Source organism: Anthonomus grandis, chromosome 1 (assembly GCF_022605725.1).
Source record: "Anthonomus grandis grandis chromosome 1, icAntGran1.3, whole genome shotgun sequence".
NCBI lineage: Eukaryota > Metazoa > Arthropoda > Insecta > Coleoptera > Curculionidae > Anthonomus > Anthonomus grandis.
The window spans coordinates 49,178,212-49,200,859 of record NC_065546.1 but is presented as its reverse complement, the minus strand read 5'-3'; the positions used below and the strand labels follow the sequence as shown (position 1 = coordinate 49,200,859).

General features: G+C 30.9%; 1 protein-coding gene across 3 annotated transcripts in view; it reads left to right on the top strand.

Moving 5' to 3' along the window:
- LOC126748647 (uncharacterized) overlaps positions 1 to 22,648 on the top strand; it is a 207,929-nt gene that overhangs the window by 21,406 nt on the left and 163,875 nt on the right. For all 3 annotated transcript variants that reach the window (XM_050459080.1, XM_050459550.1, XM_050458414.1), the window contains exon 2: positions 8,358 to 8,623. In XM_050459080.1, the coding sequence (XP_050315037.1) occupies positions 8,452 to 8,623 (172 nt within the window). In that variant the 5' untranslated portion in view covers positions 8,358 to 8,451. The remainder of the gene's footprint in view (positions 1 to 8,357; positions 8,624 to 22,648) is intronic.

Here is a 22,648-nt window from a genome sequence, read left to right as displayed (position 1 = left end):
ATTTGGAAAAGTCACTTAGAAGTGAGATTGGTCTATAGTTTGTCATTCGATATGGGTCGCCACTTTTGATGACTGGAATAACTATAGCAGTTTCCATTCTCTAGGAATTTTTGAAGTACTAAAAGTTAAATTAATTACATGTACTAAAGGCTTTAAAATACAGGTATATATTGATTTTATTAATTTGGCACTTATACCGTCTTCACCCGGAGAAGAGTCTGTTTTTTAAAGAGTTTATATGTGATACAAGTTCTTTTTCGTTAACTGGTTTTAGGAAAAATGATTTATTTACAGCATAGTTACTTTTGTTGTCTTCATTCGTCAATGCAATTTTGCTAGCCATTATTTCCCCAATTTTTGCAAAAAAATTGTTAAAAAGTGAAGATGTTCTTTCTTTATTTTTTTTTAAATCGCATCTGTTTCGTCTTTTATTATTATTTCATTTTTATCATTGGTTGTATTTATAGATTGATTAATAACTTCTCATAGTTTTTTTATAGTTCTTGCCTGCTACATTAATTTTATCTTTGTAGTAATTAAATAATTTTTGTAATACGTTTCTATATTTCTTGTACTGCGCCTCCATTTCCACTGAAAAATTTTTTAGTAGTTGCTCTTTTAGGCTATCCCTATGTTTAATGGATTTAATTAACCCTAGTATATTTCTGTTTAGCAAAGATATGCCGAGGATCTAGCTAGAGTGAGATAAATAAATATTGGAGACATATAAATTAAATATCATCTACCAAGTGAGATATAAATATATTCTAGTAGATTCGAATATTCCCATAACATATTCTGCGAATGTCAACGCAATGTGTTTATTCTGTCTGGTCTTATATTAATAAAAAAAGCCTTGCAATGTTTTGCGACATATCGAAAGCTTTCGACTGCAGATATGTCTGGAAAGCTGCTAGTGAAGCTCGATCTGTATGGGTGTAGATGAGTAATAAATTATTTGCAATTAAAAATAGTTTGAAATTTAGAAAGTGTTCTTCAACGGTACGTTATTAACGGTAGGTTATTCAAAGGGAAGACTTTCATTTAAATAAATTGGGAATTCTATCCAGGATTATAATTTCGAAAAAAAGTATAAATTTTAGATATTAGAACTACAGCTATGTATGCTGAATGGCACTACTATGAAATATACCGTGCATCCCAAAAATTATGTCTAAATTCATTTCAAATTAAGCAATGGGTTTTTTTGCAAAAACTCGCTCGGAACCGTCGATTTTTATTGCCAGTTTTTTTTTTTTGTAAAATAAATTTCGATTATCGGCTTTATTTTTTCAAATGGAAGCATCATTTTTTTAATTAAATTTTAAGTTTCGCGTGAAATTCTACGTATGTTTCATGCATCATATCCTATACCTAAAGTCAACAGTTATCAAAGAAAACATGAATTATGTAACAAATAAAAAAAGAACAAAAATTAAATTAAAAGTTTGACGGCTCGACAATATCCAAGGCGATCAATAACTTTACTCTCGTAGTACATTTTAAATTATTTCCTGAGTTACGGAGCGCACTTCTTTGCAAATTCTCTCTTTTAAATCGTCTAGATTATTTGACTTGAGGTATCCCCACAAAAAAAGTCCATCGGTGTTAGGTCAGGCGACCTAGCAGGCCATTCGATGGGTTATCTCCTTTCTATCTACCGATTGGGAAAGGTTTCATCAAAAAATGTACCCACCGTAGCAGTATAGTAAGAAAGAGCACCATCTTGCTGGAAAATTAGTTCTTCTTCAGGATAGACTGGGTCCAAGGGATTTGGAAATAAAGCTAGTAAAGCTGGAACTAATTGAAATTGGAAAAAATCGAGATACACTTGTTTCATTAAAGTCTGTTCAAAGAAAAATGGACCTGTTACTCTTCTGCACACCGAGTGTCAACAATTTTATCTGTTTACACAACCATTCAAACTTTATCAGAAAAAATAATATTTGTTACTAAATTATTATTTATATTGCATATGTTTTGCAAGCGTTCACAAAACTCATTTCGCCTATCAAAATTTTTATCAAATGACTCTTGCACCGGAATAACTTTATATGGGTGATATTTCTGCCTTTTAACTATTCGGTGAACTTTAGATTTTACCAGGTGTAAATTAGCCCCAATTTTTCAAAGGATTTCATTGAATAATAGAGAACGTGTGCACTCTTTGGATACGTGTTCTATCACCAAATCTAAGCATACACAGAATTTCTATTTTTTCTCGTTCCACTAACTTTACCATTGTGAAAACCGCAACTTTGCTCGCACACGTAACAATATCTGTTTGTCGTACAACTGTCACATGTTTCTATGAAAATACACAGTCACCAGTCAATATTAAAAAAACACGAATTAATGGAGTTTTGCTCTGTTTATAAAAATTCTCAGAGATAATGTGGGACCTTTAATAATAATGTTCGGCCATGTTTTTTTCGATAACTGTCAATTTTAGATATAGGATATGACTCCTAAAATATACGTCGAATTCAACGGGAAATTCAAACATTAAATAAAAAAAGGTGCTTTCATTTGAAAAATGTTCCTGTATATACAAAAAAGCGCAACTGGAACTAAAAGTCAACGGGTCCAAGCGTTTTTGCAAAAAACCCATCGCTCAATTTCAAATAAATTTGGACATAACTTTTGGGACGCACTATACAGATGATACAAATTTAGTTGCGGGTTATCCAATTATTCATAGGGAGTGCTGATATGTTTTTTTACATTGTTAAAAGCTGATTGTGTCGTCTAAATCCAGTCGTTTCTATACCGACCCATTGACGAAATTCAATTACGTTAAAAAGCTCGACGTCTTCACGAGTTCTATTCTATTTTTGTTAAGAAAATACATGGACAAACCCAAATCAAACAAATGATTCAATAACAAAATAAAATAGCACGTTTTATACAAGGTTTTCTAACTTTTCTCTGTTTATTTCAGTTTGATAGAGGCAGTTCAAAGTACGAGTAAATATTTGCCTCGTTCGAGTTATATTGGCCTGGGGTGAAACAATCTCTGTCCAATTTTCAAAATTAATTTTGTTATTTCCGGTTCGGGAAAAATTCTTTCAATTTTCAGATAGTTTGCTCGTAATAAAAATTAAACTTAAAGTAGAAAAGGACCTCTAAAAAATGAGGAAATAAGATTTTTTCTTGATAGGAAAATAAAGCGTTTTCAGCAGTGTTTACTATGGCTGCTTTTACCATTAGAACCTACTTAACATAAACTAAAATTAAGATTTTGAATCACCTTAAAAATTAAAGCTTAGAGCTAAAATATTATTCATTATAGTTAATTACATTGTTACTTACGCACCAACAGTGACATTGTCCTCAGCAACAAATAAACTAAATACAATCTATGAAATCGCTATGTTCTATTTGTCACAACTAAACGAAGAGCTTTGCTGTTTCTGTTGTAAATAGATTTAAATGTTCTCATTTAATTTTTTATTTTAACTCTCATGTATTTTGAAGATGTATTTAAACAATAAGTAGTTATTGAATAGTGTAAGATTTTAGTTTTAATATACTTATTTAATGTATTTTTAGTGTATTTTAATTTGTTGATAAATATTTTTTTGACCACTGTATAGCATACCGTTTTAATTTATATGTGTTTTTACTATGTTTTTTTAAATTTTGTAGTACCCTGGAGAATGCCTTATATAGGGCGAAAAGTTGGCAATTAAAGAAAAAAATTTTTTATTTAAAAAAATTTAATTTGATCATTTATCCAACTAAAGCCTTTGAAAAAAATGCAAGACAACAAAAATTTGACTGAATCACTAAAACAACACACAAAAAGAAAATTTGTATATCAACACTTGTCAAATTTACAAACCATTTTTCATGGCCATTAAAATTTTTATTTTTTATAAATAATATTTTTATCATATTATAAATATAGTTTGATCATTTTACAGATTTCGCTTTTTTTTAATAATAATCGTTTAAAAAATCAGTTTTGAATTAACTCGTTAGTAAATTAGTTATTTCATATTTGAATAAAGTTTTTAATTTAATTAAGCCATTACATAATTTACATTTATTTCATATATATGCTAATATAAAAAGGTTGTTATTTTTTCATTAAGTGTTAAATTCCGGGCAAAAAAAAATCAGTCTAATAAATCGAAACTACGAGGCACCAAATAATTGCTCTTCGAAACAGAAAATCAATCGACCGCGACAAATCTCCGTTCGTAAAATCGGATATTGTAGACAAAACAAGCAAAATAAAATGCGCGTTAGACAATTTCTTCGCACTAACTCCGACAGCACGATCCAATAACTGTTTGGAGCCCATCGTAGAGATTTTTTCTATTTTTTTTTTGTAATTTACTTGCTCGGATTATTAGTTAAATTCAAGTAAATAGCTCGACTTTAAGATATCTTTTTTTTATTTAATAGGAAATAGAAACGCCAAGGGATAAAAATTTGATGATTAGAATCGAATAAATCTAAACTGGTTTCATATATGCATAATACTTTATTAATAGCTCATGCATAAAACACGAAAAACGAGATTTCTTAATTGCTGCCCAATTGTGGCTGTTACAGATGCCCAAAATTTGAAGACTAATTTTTCTAAATCCAATGTATAGGGTGTCTGGAAAGTCGCAAATTATAAGCACCCAGAAAAACATAAAATGACCTTGGTAAAAAATCGATGGTTTTCGAGAAATTGGCACTTTAGCGGAAGTCACTAAAATCCTACTCCTGGATCAGATTTTTGATTGTTACGCCTTAAAAATAGTTATTTTTTTGAATTTTTTTGTAGCTGAACACTGAATAGCCATTTTATTGATCAAAGACAAACGTTAAACTAAACAGCCAAAACATTTAATAGAACATCTATTCTAAAATGAAGTATTACTTATTTATATTTTTAATAGCCTAACTTTGACTTATATTAATTTTTTTATCTAAATAGCTTTAACATCTAAAAGAATAAATAAATAATATTAAATTTCCTCTTCAAAATATATGTTATATTTTATAACGTTGAAACACCTCGATTTTCTAGGTATCAGTCATTTTGAATTTGGCTTTAAAGTTCTGAGATCAAAGTAAAGGGAAAACAGGGAAAAGATACGATTTTCTTTTAAATCATCGTTTATATAGATCCAAACGAACTCTCGATCATGTATAGCTTACATATGGTAATACATAAATGTGAAAATATGGTTAGGGAAAGTAGAATTTTTAATTTAATTTTTGACGACAGAGATCAGTGATTTAAAAAATAATTGCGGCAATTGGAAATGAATTTTAATTAGTGATAATACTAATTTATAGTAAACATTTGGAATCTCAAGGCCAGGCCTAAATTATTTCGTGTATAATTCTTTTTCAAATTTTTTATAAATTGTACTATATTGAAAATATGGCACTTCAAAAGGGGTAGTGGGGTCTATTTAAAATTTCCTTTTTTTTTTCAAACTAATCTGATGTAAAGGCTTTTAATTCTAGACTTTTTTATGCTTTTATCTTACAGGGTAGGCATCCTTGTTCTTTTCAACCTTGTCGTAGATTCCTAAATATTATACGTTCAAGCAGTTTTCGCTAGTTAAATAATATATATTTGAACAACGAAAAAAAATAAATTAATGCTTGTTTGGTTATTAAACTTCAATTTTGAAAAATTGGCACAAGAATCAAATTGTCTCAATTAATAGCAGCCAGAGACAGATATACAGGGTGTTTCCTAACTACTTATAAAAATATATATATATATATATTGTATATAGATATTGCTTTCCAGTCGTCTTCGCATTTAGGAGACTGCAAAAAAAGAAACAGCCTGTTTAAAATTAAATTTTAAGATGAAAATGGAGAAATTAAAAATTTTCTCATAAGCCAAGTTTTGCCATAAACGTTTCTCATACACATTGCAATATAAAGTGGTAGTAAATTTATTGAACTCCAAAGTTGATATTTAATGTACTTAACTAAATTATACCATTATTTTTCTATTATGTAGATTGAAACAGTTACAGAGGCACAATCTCCAGCCGAAATACTTGAAGATGAGGTCAGTGACACAGCACTACCCCAAATATATAGAAGTAGGTTGTCAAGTTTGGCCTCAACTTCTAGTAGAGATGCCCAGACATCATCATCATCATTTCGATCTAAATTATCTAAAAGATCTAGGGCGCATGATATTTTAAGTAAAGTGGACAAACGTTTAGATCAAAGCGACGACCAATTTGACATTATCGGTAATATTTTTTAAATTTACTTTCAGTAGGTTCCCTACTTTATACTTTTTTTATATTTATAGGTAAAAACATTGCCCACAAACTAAGAAAATTACGGTTAGAAGTAGCCCTGGTTACCGAGAAAATGATAAACGACATAGTTTTTGAAAGTCAAATGGGCAACGTCGATAAATATTCGAAAATTAATATATACAGTACTAGACAATATCCGTCTCAACAAACATATAAATAAAGGTATATAACATATATATACCTTTTTTTTGTTTATCCTTACCTTTATATATTCATCTTTCAGTAAAGTATATAAGGCTTGGCATGTTTCGGGAATTATGCGTTCTAGTGCCTTTGGTGAAATAATTACTGAAAACTTTAAGTCTTCATATAGCTGCGGCCAGTGGCCAGAAAACGCAGAGTAGCTGTTAGGCGTTCGTGAGGACTAATACATTGACGTAAATGGGTATTTTGTCTCTCAATTACCGGTGTTACTAGTCTTAACAGTTTTCCATACGTATTCTCGTCCGTCCTCAAGTAATTGTGCAAATCACCAGGCTCCAATCTTAGCTCTTCCAATAAATGTGTATGTGATAGCGTACTGCGTTTAAGCAACCAGTCTTTAGCCCATTTTCTTCGAGATTTTCTTTTTTCGCGAGTTTTTTCGACTGCCAAAACCGCCGCCAATGCTAATAGGCATGTACGGTCCATCGTGATAAACTGACGCGAAATCAAACTGTTGTGAGTGGACTTATCAGGCAACGTTCCTTCTTTCAACGTTTTCACCGTCGGTTAAAAACGACAGAGAAAAAAGAGGCGAGTGGGGCCCTTAAAAGAAAATGAATTTGAATAAAAGAACAAGATCTTCTCCAAGACTAAGCCATTAACTTCGATTTAAAAGTAACATGCTAGCTGGGCCATCTGTTGGAAACTTTTAAACTGGAAGTTAAATATGGCCGCCGACTAGGCAGTGCCGCCTTATTAAAATTGCATAATATAAAAGTAGATTGTATAATATATAGAGATTTAAATATGCAATAGTTGTTCGTTTAAAAATGAATTATTAGGAACAACAGATTAAGTCTATATATGGTTTTCCAAAATCCTCCAAAATGTCCATCTTTTTTAAGAGATGTCAAATTGTCAGATTTTTTTAAAAATGACCAGAAAAGGCCATTTTACTATATTGTGTTAGGTTAATATTTTAATATTAAATTAGGTTAATATTATAATATTAGTAGGTCTTTGTGAGTGTTAGGAAACACTATACTATACTTTTATTATAAGTCTTGCATCATACCCAAAATCAGTTCAGAAATGTAATCTTTGGCAGTTAGCCCAATAAAGGAGTCCCCTTGCCATTACACTTGGCAAAATATCTGAAATTTCTCATAGTTTTGTACACAAGATAATAAAGATCGATTGGAAATCCGAATTCATTAGGCGAGGGTTCAAACCAACCCTGAACTTAACAAGTTTCGACGTCATATGATTAATGAGATGCAGAATCTGTTTAAAGTAAGCAAGCAGACAAGAAGTTTGGTTTATTATAAAAATACCTATATTTAGACATGTTTACTATGATAATATCCGTTAATAATAACAAGACATTACGAAGTATTAGTATGTTCAGGAAATGTTTTAATTAAACATGCTCAGTTAAAAATAAAAAGTTAATTAAAGATGGAATATACAAGAAAATTATAATAATAAAGAAATCAATACAAATCAGTAAACGATAAATCACAATATGGCCGAGAATTTAAATGGTAAAGTTGTAAGAAAAAAACGTTTCTTTATTTTGGTAAATTAATTTGATGTAGATATATTTCGGAAAATTGGTATGCTGTTTATGTGCACCCATTTTTGCGAAGCAAACCTAAAATTGTTTATGATGTAATTTTTCTGAATTTATCACTATTTTTATTAATGATGTTTTTGTCAATATTTTATTGTATTTTTTATTATGTTGCAAATTTATTAAATCTTACCAAAAAAAAATAAGTTTCTTACAACTTTACCACCATGTAGTTCAAAGTTCAGAATTTGCTTTTATTTTTTTTTCCATAAATTATCTTGCAATATTGAAAATAACTAATATACTTTTTTAAATTCTACTAATTAATTTTTTTCTTTCAGCATACCAGTGCTTATATGCCTTTTATCCAGAATGGAGATGTTATTCTTGAGAACTCTGTTTTAAATTAAAATAAGTAAATATAAAAGTGCTTCAATGTTTTCCACTTTGGAGACGAACCCTTTAGGCATCAATATTGGTGCAAGCATTGCTACTGGACGTTTACCATCCGACAAAAAAAGGTGCCCTATATGCATCTTCAGTTGCGAGAAATTGCTGATTTGTGTTATATATTTTACACGATTTTGGGGAATATTAAGTGGAACAGGTAAGTCATCATTTATATTATTGCATTATTAAAAAAAAATTATAAATCAATTTAAAAGTTTTTTCATAAAAAAGACTGATAGGAATAACAATATATTTGATTTTCTCTATAACAACAAACGCAATATACATAAAATCTAAATGGACCATTTAAAATAAATTTAATTTATCAGTTAAAATGCCAATGAAAGACAAATAAAAATATGTAAAAATCGATGCTGCTCTAGTGGATTTTTGAAATAAAACGCTTTATTGTTCTAGATAATGGTTTGTTTTATAACTTTCAGTCAGAGTCACAATAAAACAGATATTCCCAAAAGAGTTATTTTATCATTTCTATTATCTTTAATAGATATTTTATTATTACTAGTTTTCATTTGGTTTATTATCTAGGTAAGTATAGAGGTGTATTTATTTTAATAATAACATTGAGATATTAACCCTTAAATAAAAAAAAGTCATTCTATGTTCATAAGGACCAATTAAATGTTTATCGTGATAATAATTTGTTTCGATAGTGAAATATTGGATATCCTAGCATTGGTAAACAATATTTTATTTTATGATAAATATTTGATTTACATATTTACTAACGGGCAAATTTTATAGATTTGTAATAAAAAAAATTAGTAGTAAAATTTGATCCAGAATCCAGAAATATTAATAATTTCTTTTCTTCTAAAAATGCCTTCTTCAAACAAAAATATAGAGAAAGGCTGAAAGTCGAGATAGATGCTTGCCAAATGAGCCATAAATTTTCTAAAACAGCAAAACACCTTATTGCCACATTCTAAATATTGGTACCAATAAACCGCAGGAATAATAGATTAAGATATTGAATGAAGAGTTCAAACTCTATTGGGACGTTACTATACTCACGGACAAAAAGATTGAGCATTACAGACCAGATATTATACTACCTGACTAAGTACATAGAAAGGCTTATTTTATAGACGTTGCTTATCTTGGAAAGAGAAAGAAAAAAGTAATAAATGTGTAGAGTTAGCTCAGAAACAAATAATAGCATTTGAAGAGCTTACATTCAATAAGTTATTAATCATCTAACATTTGAAAACCCGTATAAAGTGATAGATCCAACCTGTAGTTAGAATAAATACATCAGAGAATTCATATTTTGAGATTTGGAATGATGAAGCTGAACTTTTGAACTATAAATTGGCATAAATCACAATATGAGATCAAAAAACCATTAACGATCGCTATGAAATGTTCATTCCGTCTGTAAATGGAGTAAATATATCACAAGATTAATATTTCAGGATAATGCAAAATGTTCATGGAAAGTGAAATGCGATAGAAAGAGCATTAAGAGACTTTTGAGCCACAAATCATCATAGCTGACAATCTAATAAAAAATGTTTTATTTATAATGGATGAAAGGTATACAGAATATTTTTTTTAATGAGCACCTTACTTAGACCATTATCGGCATTACTTAAATTTGTATATTTCAAAAAATGCTACCTACTGAACTTAATATTAATTATGAAAATCTAAAAAACATTAAAACTATCAAACCTTTAAACATATTGTAATATGTAATTATAAAAAATATACAAGATCCATTTTGGTTATGCCTATAGTAAAAATAAGCATTTTAAAAAAACTTATATTCTATTTTATGACGGTATTCAATACATACATTTTTTAAAAACAAATATATTTTTTATTATTATTTTTTTAAATAAACCGCATATTTTTCTTCAAAAACACTTAATTTCATTGACCCTATTTTGTCAAATCTGTACATTAAGTTTGACAATGGCAGGCCTGTCATCGCCACAAAAAACTAAATCCTTCCAGCACTTCACACCACCTACGTCTTTGTTATCAAAATGTACGTGGCCTCCGCACCAAGACTGATAAGCTTTATACAGGGATCTGCGTGTGCGACTTTGACATCATTGCCTTCACCGAAACGTGGCTTCAACCAGATATTCTCGACTCTGAATTGTGTCCAGAAATATTTAGAGTGCTCAGATCTGACAGACAGCTGGATAGAGTGGCCGCTACTCGTGGTGGTGGCTGCTTGGTCGCAGCTTCTCACAAAATCCACCTAGAGAGGGTTAACTTGGAAGACATCCTTAACTCCACACCGCTTATAGATATTTTAGGTTGTAAGCTCACTTATGGTTATTTTGTATTTTACTTGTTTGTAATCTATGTCCCTCCATGCACAACCGAGAGAGACTTTGAGACCTTGTGTCAAATTATATCACTGGATCTGGTCGACACAAAACGCGTTATGATTGTTGGAGATTTTAATGTTCCGTCTTATCAGCCAACCGAAGCTAGCAGTGTCAAGTGCAAGCTTTTGACGAACCTATGCGAGATCCTTGGTCTTAAGCAGTTTAACAATATTCCAAATGTTAATAATCGGCTTCTTGACTTGGTTTTTTCACATTTCGACGTCAGTGTCATCAAAAGTATATCACCGCTTATTGACGAAGATTTGCATCATCCTGCTTTGACAATTTCTTTTAAATCGGCTTCCCCTCATAAATATAATCCTTCTATAAGTTCAAATAATCTACAGCAGTTTAACTTCAGAAAAGCAGACTTTCCACTCATGTATAATTTGTTGCTTGATGCACACTGGTTGTCCGTCTCGCAATCTTCTGACGTTGACAGCGCTTGCAAGGAACTTTACAAAAGACTTGATTCAGCTTTTGCTGCTTCAGCACCTTTAAAACCACGAAGACGACGGCGATTTCCAGTATGGTTTTCAAAACAAATTATTTCTAATATCTTTAAGAACGAAAAAGCATATCGCGGTTATAGATCCTCTCCAACTGAATTTAATCTTTCCAGATACAACAGGCTTCGCCAGACAGTAAAATCTCAAGCCCGTGAGGCCTATGACTCATTTGTGACCCAAGCCGAGGAGAACATTGTCACTGATCCCTCATCGTTTTGGTCTTTTGTTAAGCTAAGAAAGGTCACTCTTCACTTCCGTCTATTATGTGCAATGCCAATGGTAATTCTTTTCAAGGAACAAAAAATATTGTGCCAGCTTTTGCCAAACTATTTCAGAATGCCTATAAAGATCCAATGAACCTCGCAGAAACCTATCCTCCTTCTAATTCCTCATTCCACATTCTTCCATCAATTACCACTGAGGAAATTATTGCTGCTAGTCGGAGGCTAAAAAACAAGTTGACAGCCGGTCCAGATGGTGTTCCAAGTTTTGTGGCTAAAGACTGCATGTTTATCCTTTGTCAGCCTTTATGTCATATTTTTAACCTTATTTTAAAAACTGGCAAATTTCCAGGCGCCTGGAAATGTGCTAAAGTAATACCAATTCACAAAAAAGACGATATAAACAGAATCGACAACTACCGACCTATCTCCATACTTTACAATTTTTCCAAAACTTTTGGAACTATTGTTTATAACAGAATTCTTCCCCAAGTTCAATCACTACTCTCTATAGATCAGCACGGTTTTATTCCTAAAAGGTCGTGCATCACTAACCTCTGTAATGTAACTCATTTTATTTCTTCAGCCCTCGATAGAAAAAGTCAGGTTGATGTGGTGTATACTGATTTCAGTAAGGCTTTCGATCAGATAAATCATAGCATTCTGCTGGAAAAATTGAACAAGCAATTCAACTTCTCAGAAAGGCTAATTTCGTTTCTTTCGTCATACCTTATTGGCCGTCTACAGTTTGTTGAGGTGGAAGGTTGCAGATCTAATACCTTTGTTTCAACTTCTGGAGTCCCACAGGGATCCAATCTCGGCCCACTTCTTTTTATCTTTTATATTAATGATCTTATAGAATTGATTTCCTGCCTTAGACTAGCTTATGCTAATGATCTGAAAATATTCTGGTGTATCAATAGTATCTTGGACTGCTTGTTCTTACAGAGTAACTTGGACCTAATTAGGGGGTGGTGCAGTCGAAATCAGTTATGTCTTAACATCTCGAAATGCTGTGTGATCTCCTTTCACCGAACCAAGGATCCTGTTTTGTTTAATTACAATATAGACAATCAAATCCTCTGTAGAAGTACTTCTATTAAAGATCTAGGGGTTGTATTCGCTCACATTTGTGCCACATATTGAACAGACAGTGACCTCCTCGTTAGACTTCTGGGTTTTGTCATTCGAAATAGCCGACTCTTTAACAACTCAAACTCAATAAAACTATTATACCTTCCTTTATTAGATCAAGACTGGAATACGGTTCCTTGGTGTGGTGTCCTTTCTATGAATGCCATGTTGGCTACATCGAGAGTGTTCAGAGAAGGGTTTTAAAGTTTCTTATGTTTCGTGAGGATGGAATATATCCTATTAGGGGACATGATCATGATCTGATGTTAGGTAGATTTAATCTGCAATCTCTGGCCATGAGGAGAACAATTCATCTTGTGACATTCTTATGGAAGTTGGTCAATAATCAAATAAATTCTCCTCCTCTCTTGAACGATATTCTATTTTAGGTACCACGATTTGCTTCTAGAGTAAATATCACTTTTGCTTTAGATCGCGCCAGAACTAACATTAGGTTTCAGGATCCCGTATATCAAATGTGCAGAATTTTTAATTCAGTATCATCAACCTGTGACATATTTGTATGCTCCATAAAGGATCTAGTTTTGTTTCTGACAAACCAACAGTTACCATAATTCCTTTTCTCTTCCTTTTTTCCCTTGTCCCATGAATCCCTTTCTTTGTTCATTTTAATGTTAATTTACATCTCCTTTAATTTTGATATATACATGATATAGTAATTTAAGTTTTCCTTATTTTTTTTTCTTTTTGTTATTTAATTTATATAGTAATTTAATACTTGTTTACACTTAATTATAGATTTTCCTGTAACTGGGCTTTGCCTGTTGGAAATAAACTGCTAAATAAATATAAACAGAAAGCTTTAATTAAAACCTTCTAACTTGTATTTTATCATAATAACCAAAGACAATTAATGTTCCCCTTGTGTTAGATAATCGGTTCAGGCATCTATAAACAGTAAAACTAGTTAATCTCTTGTGTCTCCCTACCCTTCTTAAACTTTCAAAGTAAATAACTTTTCCCCAGATAACAATTAAAGTTTATTTTATTTGACCAGACAGAATGGGTAAAGTTTCAAAGTGTTGTAAAAGCACATAATTTTTAATCCTGACAGAATTGTTAGCTGCTTCAGGTATCTTCTCAGGTTTTAGACGCAACATCTCGGTAATTAGATTGCGAGTTTTGAAATACCGCGAGCGTTCTATAAATTGTTCTTTAAGCTTATGGTATTTGGTATAAACTACAAAAGGAAACTAAGAAAAAGCGGTGTTTTAAGATAATAATAAAATAATTTTATAAAATATATAGTAGAGGAAAATAAGCATGAGAGACTCAATAAGCATAATGGAAATCCATTAGAATACTTACACACTAGTTTTTAGTACTTTTAATATTGAAACTGAATTAAAAAGATGTATTTAAATAACCAAAATGGATATGATACTCATTTTATATTTTTATTTTAGAATCATTATGGTTTGCTATTTAAGGTCACAAAAATATTATCAAATATCTGTTATTGTTAATTTATTAGTAACTACAATTTGTTACTTACTGTTATTGTATGGAATATGATGATTGACAGATGTCATTAACAACGTTCAAATTTAACGGTAAAACAACGGTGCTCAATTCATTTAATTTAGATAGATATTTATATATTAATTTTATATTTTATCATAATTGTTCATTCAAAATTACTCATGTAACCACTATTCATTTGTACCCTATCCTTTGTAAAAAAACGCTATCTTTCTGATTCTGCATTAAAAAATAGTCGTTTCCATTAAAAAAAACATATTGATGACGTCATATCTTTTTTTTGGAGTCGTCCTGTATATTTAATTTCCACGTAGAAAAATCCTAAACAAAATACTAAAATCGACGGGTTCGGGCATTTTTTTCCGAAACGGTCCATTTCATTATTATTGAATTTATCCCCTACTTTACGGATGTACTGTATATTAATATTGTATGCATATTTTAACTACATAATTATTTAACCAAAACATTTACACAATTGTCGACCAACTTATTAGCATTTAAACTTTCACGGAATATTTTTGGAACCCATATGTATATCCCAGTTACTTTATTGCATAAATGTGCCATTATTTTTTTTAAGAAAACTTACATCTAAATGCATAATCAAAATAGTATAACACCCATTTAATAATAAATAGGTATAATTATTTTACTGAAAAAGAACATTATTTGTTGTATTTAAACTTACTCTAAAACTTCATTACAACTCTTAACTGAGTTGGCCAAAAGTTCATCCGGAAATTAGCGTTCGTCCGTAAAGCATTGTGAGGACGACCAGGTCATTACAGGAGCTTTCCTGTCATCCAATCCGACATAATTACTTGAAACAGTGGCAAATTTCGTATCCGAAACCACCCGCTAGACAGTTCATCAACAAAACTTCTAAAGTTTATTCAATGTTGCTATTTGGGCGAGTGGGAATAATTAAAGTTAAATTATTGCGTTCCAGTGGCTTTGTAAGGTTATGTAAATTATCCCGTATTTACATTTGAGTTTATTCCAGGGTTTCGGTTACAAGAATTTAGTGTGAGATGCCTTAGATTTTAAATAAGATATAATAATTAAATAGATTTTCATAGGATTTTTAATACTGAGTCGTTGGAGAAAGATAATTAATTAATAGAAACATTAGATGTAAATATATTTCCTTGGAATCATTTATTTAGAATAAAAAATTATATCTTTTATTATTAATATAATTTTTGAATTTTTCAATTACTTCTGTTGCAAGTGACCATGGACGGATTTGAATCTTTTAATATAATTGTGTTGTTGGAATTAATAATAACAAAAATAACTGTGTTGTAGTATATATTAAAAATAGTATATAGTTGTCATCACAAACTTACACCGTTGACTCAGTAAATGTACTTAAATAATAATGACTTCCTTAAAGGTATTTGTTGCATTTATCGGTCTCCATCAGCAAATGCTTCCAACTCTATACACGCTCTTGATAATCACCTTAAAAATATTAACAATACTAAAACACTTTAATGAAAATTATAAACTATTGAATATCTTAATACCCTTTCAAAATATGGTAGTATTAAATATACAAATTCCTTCACACGTATTCCATATGAAACCTTATCACATGTAAAGATCACATATTTATTAAAGCCCTTAATTAATTTTCTTTTAAAAAAACATACCTTCAAATACATATTCTAATAAAAAACAAATATAAATCCTAAATAATGAAAAGTTCGATCAACAATTAAGCATCGAAAATGAAGTTCATAAGGAACATTGCAGTAACAAATGTATCAATAATTAAACAGAGATACAAAATGTTTTACTTCGTTAAAAGTCTCTAAGCAAATAAAATATAATGAATATAAAATCAAACCATGGATTACCATGCTCGATTCGACTAAGACGTACACTTAATAACCAATAGATTAAATATCCAATACATAAAATTAACGAGAAATATTCATTATTCGAATTTGATAGAGAAAAACAAATTTTGTATTAAAAAAATCTGGAAAATTATTAATAAAGTGCCAAACTTAAATCAATGTACCCCCAATAATAAATTCAATATAATGGATAAAAGTAATAACCCAAGAACAACCTTGACAAAGCTAACGCATTTACATGTGAACATCTCGTTACGATCATGTATGAGGATAAATATACAAGAAATACTCATAATAACATATTTCTTACAGCTGCCATGGAACCGGAGGTCTTAAAATATATAAATTCTTTAAAAAATCAGGAGATCTTAAATCTGCAAAAGCACTGAACATCAGTGGTTCGTCTGGAATGCGACTTTATAGGAAATTCGTAAAATGTTTTACCATGCCCCGCACAGTCTCCAGACCTTAATCCCATTGAACATTTATGAGATTCAATAGGACGAAGACTTTTTAATCAAAGAAGGCAATTTCAAACGAGGGCTCAGCTGTCCTCCTGACTTACGGATTACTACACCCCAAATAGAAATTGACAACCTAATTTAAAGATGCCAGACAGTCAATAATGCACGAGGAGATCACACTCTGTATTAATGGACCTTAACGTTAGCGGAACTGATTTTTTGTAATAGGTATAATAAGTGTAAAGTATAATTTATTAATAGGTGTAGTTTTTTTGTTGAAGTCTAGGCGAAAAATGCAAGATAGTAATGTTCTCATTCATTTTTAGAAACATATATGGGGGGGTCGAAAAGTTATAATTATGTTAGTTTTTGTTCCCTAGTTTTTTTGATGTGTGTATAAAGTCATTAGCATCAATGATCTACCAGAGAACTGTGATTTTTGCAGCAAAATTGGCATGATCAGCCTTGTCGAGTCCTTTACACAATCAGTATTGATTACATTAAGCTGTTGCTTATTCAAAATTGCATGTGACACATGTTCAGAAAAAAAAGCAGAGGTCTGTCAGTGGAGCTGCCAGGAAGAAAACCATGCTGAACGTTTGAGATCTCCTCAGACAGGCGTGATAATGAGATGAATATTAAATTATTTATAATTTTTTCAAAAATCCAGACTATTTAATGTACTAATAGGCGGATAATCAATTACATTATTTTTCCTACAATTTTTAAAAATAGGTGTAACAATGGATTCTTTTAGCCTGTCCGGAAAACGTTCTAGCCCGAAAGAAAGGTTCAGTGGAAACTTCAGAGGAACAATCTGGAATTTGGAACAAGTCTGATAGATATATAATAAACGTTTAATGCTGGATAAGATATCATCGTCTGCTATTTCGGGGGAAATTAAAACCATTATTGCTCACCAGACCCATGGTTAAAAGAACTGGCTTGAAAAATAGGCTGAAAAGAATGTGCAAAAGTATCCGGAATACTTTTCGAATAAAGTCACACTATCCCAGACCATCAACCCTGAGTCCGATTTAGTTCTCAGAAATGCCCAGAATGTTTTTTTTTTTAATGTTTTTGTTGTAATTTAAGTAACCTAATTTAGTTTAACATTTAAGTTTCTGTCGTAATATTTTAAATCGATATCGATTTTGAATCGATAGTGTCGATAATCGAGGAAAACAATTCATAATGGCTTCAAAAACCCTTACGTTACATTGAGCAGAAGGTATCTAAATGAAATAAACTCGAAATAAACAAAATAAATAATGATAATAATAATAATATTAATAATAAAATAAATAAATCATTTATTTTAAAAGAGTACACGTTTAGGTGTTTGTTAAGTTCTGTTGGTTTGTTTATGTAAATAATTTTTTTGTTAACGTATCCTTTAAAGTCCCTATGTTGTGCCGATATCTATGTTTTAACATGTGATGTCTTTTTCTTTCATAACGGGAGAAAACTATAAATTCGAGCCCTGAAGATGAATTAAATACAATTCGAAACGTTTTTCTTTAGTCTTTGAACAATAAACCCACAACCACATCATTTTTTTAAAATAATTCTGGTCACCAATACAACTAGTGCATTTTATTTAATTATATTACGTATATTGTTATCCTATCTCTAGCATGCAACTATTTTTTATTACATTTCGAGGTTCTGTTGCTCTAAACCGAAATAAGGCAGAATTTACTGCCATTTCTCATATGCGCTCGGAAATCCTTAGGTACACAAACCGAGAACAAAGAGATTGCATTGCATGTTCGTATACCATACCTGCTTGCTCGCAGCATATTATGAATCCACCTACGAAAATCCGTACAATGCAATAAAAGCTAAAATTTGTCGGCAAAAGGGGTTTTGCGTTCCGTGCATTTGTTCCTAAATAATTTAGGAGCTTGTTGTAATATTTAGAGTGGCAAATCCAATTTTCTAAATTTGCTTTTCATTTATTCCGTATTCATGCGAGATAATAACAAAAAGTCAAAAGAAATTATTTGGCCTAATAATTAATAAAAGTTTATTTCTGGAACATGCATGATAAAATCCTTTGACAAATTATTCTATACATGCTAAAACAGAACCTGGTAAAGCTAAAAAAAATTAAGGAGTTTATTCATTACTAAATTTAATTTTAGAGTTTATTTTCAAATATTCTTAACTTTTCCTAAAAATAATATGATTGGGTTAATAATTGCAGGGTTCTTCCTCAAGGAGCAATACTTTCGCCAACAGTATTCTTAATATACATTAATAACTTGCTATACAATATAAAAAACCCTCTCTATTGTTTTGCAGCCGATGGCAGTATTGTGTCCTCTATTATACCGTCAAAACTACTTTTATCGACAGAGTTTGACAGCCAAAGAATCATAATTTAGAAAGATTTAGAAGCGTCAAGACTGGGAATTCGTAACCTAGTACAGTTTAAAAGGAAAAGCACAGGCAGCTGTTGTAACCAAAAAGACGACCACAGATGGCCCCAACATCAAGATGACTGGAAAAATAATACGTTTATAAACCAGTGTGAGTCTTTAAGTTACTAAGAGACTAACCAGAGACTAACCTGTCATGGCATACGCATGTGTCAAATATTGCAAAGCGTGCTTTTCAGATATTGGGCCTCCTTCTTAGGACGAAGCACCTATATTCATCTGAACAATTGCTTATTCTCTACAAGGCTCAGATTCGGCTGACCATGGAATATTGCTCGCACATTTATGGAGCGCTGCTCCCAAGAACGTTTCTGGATAGCATACAGAAACGCACTGTACTACGACTTGTCAACAACCCTGAATATAACTGTAAACTCGACAGTTTAAAACATCGAAGAACCATCGGAGATATATCTCTTATTTATAAATCTTTCAATGAAAAGTGTTCCCAAGAAATAGCGCAGACAGTAAGAAATCCTGGATTTGTGGATCTAGAGGACAGCGGCACTCTAAAACGACTTCCCGCAGACGTGTTTCCCGAAAGCTACAACCTACAAAAAACTTATCGCGTAGAACCTTCTATTTTATTATTTCAGGCTGTTTTCCTACATTTTTGTTTCAGGTACTTTACTTTGGTAATTTCCCATTTTTTCCAGACAGTTGAACTGTACCTAGTTTTGGCCCATGCTGTTTAAGTCATTTCAGTTATTTTTCTAAGAAAGTTGAGGTTATTCCTAATATTGCTCTTTAAGTGGTTGAAAGAGGTCTTATTTTAGGCCGTTGATTGTTCAATCCTCGCTTTGTTTTCTTTTTAAACGGGATTGGGTTTTTATTTATAAATGTTTTTTTTAATAAATTATGACAATGTTTATAATTTAATAATATTGGGCTTTTGGGTACATAGAAAATTATTTAATTTTTTTAAGGCTTAAATTTACACAGCAACCAGTGCATCATTTAAAGAGTTTATGGTGCACGCATATCCTAAAGTCAATGGCTCAGATGCACTAAATGTACAATACTGTATATAACACTGTTGATTCAAGCAAGGATTAGTGCCAGTAGTAGAACAGTACAGACAACGACATATATAGTCTACAGTATAAATACCATGTGCTTCTGAAATTAGTAAAACCGCTTTTGTGATGAACTCTAAACTGAATTGAAGAGCTATCTGCAAGGAACAAGTAAATGCACTAATTATAGTTTTATTTATTTCACTGATCGCTTTTTTAGCATAGTTTACTTGACATTCTTGTCACTAAAATGTATTATACAGTCCACTTGTTATCCAGATATTCTAAGCTTTTGAAGCTAAATCAATTCTAGCTTTCTCTGGGAATTTAATATAATTAAATTTTATTAAAATTTGATCTTATTCATTTGCTAAATACAACGGATGTTTCATAAGTAATCAGCGAATATTTACGCTGAGAATATTATGTCTAAGTGTCTATAAATCATGTCAGCCGATTCAGGACTCGTTTAAATCCAAATCATATACTATGTCAAATTTTATACTAATCAGAACTAAAGCAAAATAGGATAGCTCAGACATTATGATTCCAACAATATTAATACTTATACTAAATATTTACCATTGCCATAGTATAAATCAAATTTTAACCCTTATTTCACATACAGATTTGCCATTAAAACCAAAACAGTAGATTAATTTTGTAATTGACAACGTCAAGCTTGGACAAAAGGGAAAACACTTTTTCAACTAAAATCTTCTAATCCTTCTTTTTCTCTCTGTTATTATTTCTTTTTCTGTGTATTCTTTTTGTTCTTCTTCCTCAATATCATATTTCTCACCAAGACTAGATGTACATGTAGATATATTGCCCAATACTGTTACACAGGAAAATTCACAGAACTTAGACATGCCAAAATCTATTACAATAAACGAAAAATCAATACTGAAAAATTATGTTGTAGTTTACCAATCAAAAAGTATGTTTGTGCCATTGACAAACTTAGGACTGCTTAACATACTTAGAAAAAGAAAGTGATCAGTCAGATCTCATTGTCTACCATTTTCTTAAGTTGATGACAAAGTTTCCTTATTCAATATTTTCTTATTCTACAAGCGTGCTATTTATTTAATTATTAAATTTTTACTCATAATCTTACTAACTGTTACAGCACTAGATAAAATCAGCCACCTAGAAACAATTTCGTCTGTTCCGCTAAAAGCCGCACAAGGACATGAATCACGTCACCAATAGAAATTGCGTAATTTCCTTTGATCCCGACAAATAGAGGTAATAATGCTGCAGAATAATAATTGAGTTTTACAGCAACCATTAGATTCTGCACTGTGCGGATTATTTAACGATTCACCTCATTCAAGACGTTCTTAATTAATAATTTAATAATAATTCATTAGTCACTATACGATACAATGTTTGAGTCGAGTGTATGTAAACCCACATTTCAAATGAGAATAGTAATTTCTTATTTCAAGACCTGCTATCGTAAATTATATTAAGTTAAAGCTCTCTCGAGAGTTATGTGTAATTAATGTTATAAGTCTAAGCGGCAAGCTTAAACTAGGTATATGTAGATGTCTTAAAGTGCAACATGACTTGGCTTTTATGTTAAGTTCTTCAGCTGCAGTAAAGTGAATTCTTGTTTGGATAAAAAATCATTTAAATTTCAATCATTTATTAAAATTTTTGATAAATTAATTAAATCAGCAAACTAGACAGGAAACTTGCACAGAACTATGTATAATGTCGATATTCCATCAAGCTTGATCAAGAATTGTTAATTTCACATTAAGTATTGTCTAAAGTGATGTGATGTAAAGTGATGATACACAACGTATTGAATAAAGGTAGATTTTTTGTAAATGTTTTTTTTAATATTATAATGTATATCACCCGCTATGACAAGAGATCTGTAGTATACTTTTTGTTACTAGTTAGCAGATTTTTTTGTTGTTGCTGCATAGAAAAAACCACTTGACTGGCAGGGTCCACATGCTCCATATATTTGTGGTAAAACTCCACTGCTTGAGGACATGAAATTTTTGCATTTAACCCGTCTTTAATTTTTCTTTGAACTGTAATTCAGCTCTTCCATGTGATGCCACGACATATGTATGTCAATTGTCAAAAACAGCCAAGTTGTTTTTATGGCATGCATATTTTAAGTTGTAAATTCGATGAGATTTATCAAATTGGATGTATTATAATGAGATTGAAGTGGTTTTTTGGAGATATTAATATTAAGAGTTTTAAGTCGACTGTAATTAGTGCGTTTGTATCCATAAAAAAATTATCGTAAAAATGACTCGGTTTGTGGAGGGTAAAACTAGAAAGACCCTTTGGCTAAAGGTAATTCATCTTAAGGACTTAACGGAGAAAAAATTACGATATGCAACTGTAGGTTCAGACCATTTCATAACAGGTCAAATCTACATATATTTTTATTTTATTTTACAAATTCGATGGTAATCTGCATTTTTTTAAATATTTATTCTTTATTAATTATGTTGATTGCCTATGTTATATGAAAAGTACTAAAAAGTGCATGTCGCTCTAATAAAACATATTATAATACAAATTCCTCCATATTCACATCTGCTATTTCAGGCATTATCTCTTCTTTAATAGGAACAAAAAACTCTTATGGTTGAGGTAAATGCTTGGGTGTGCCGACCAAA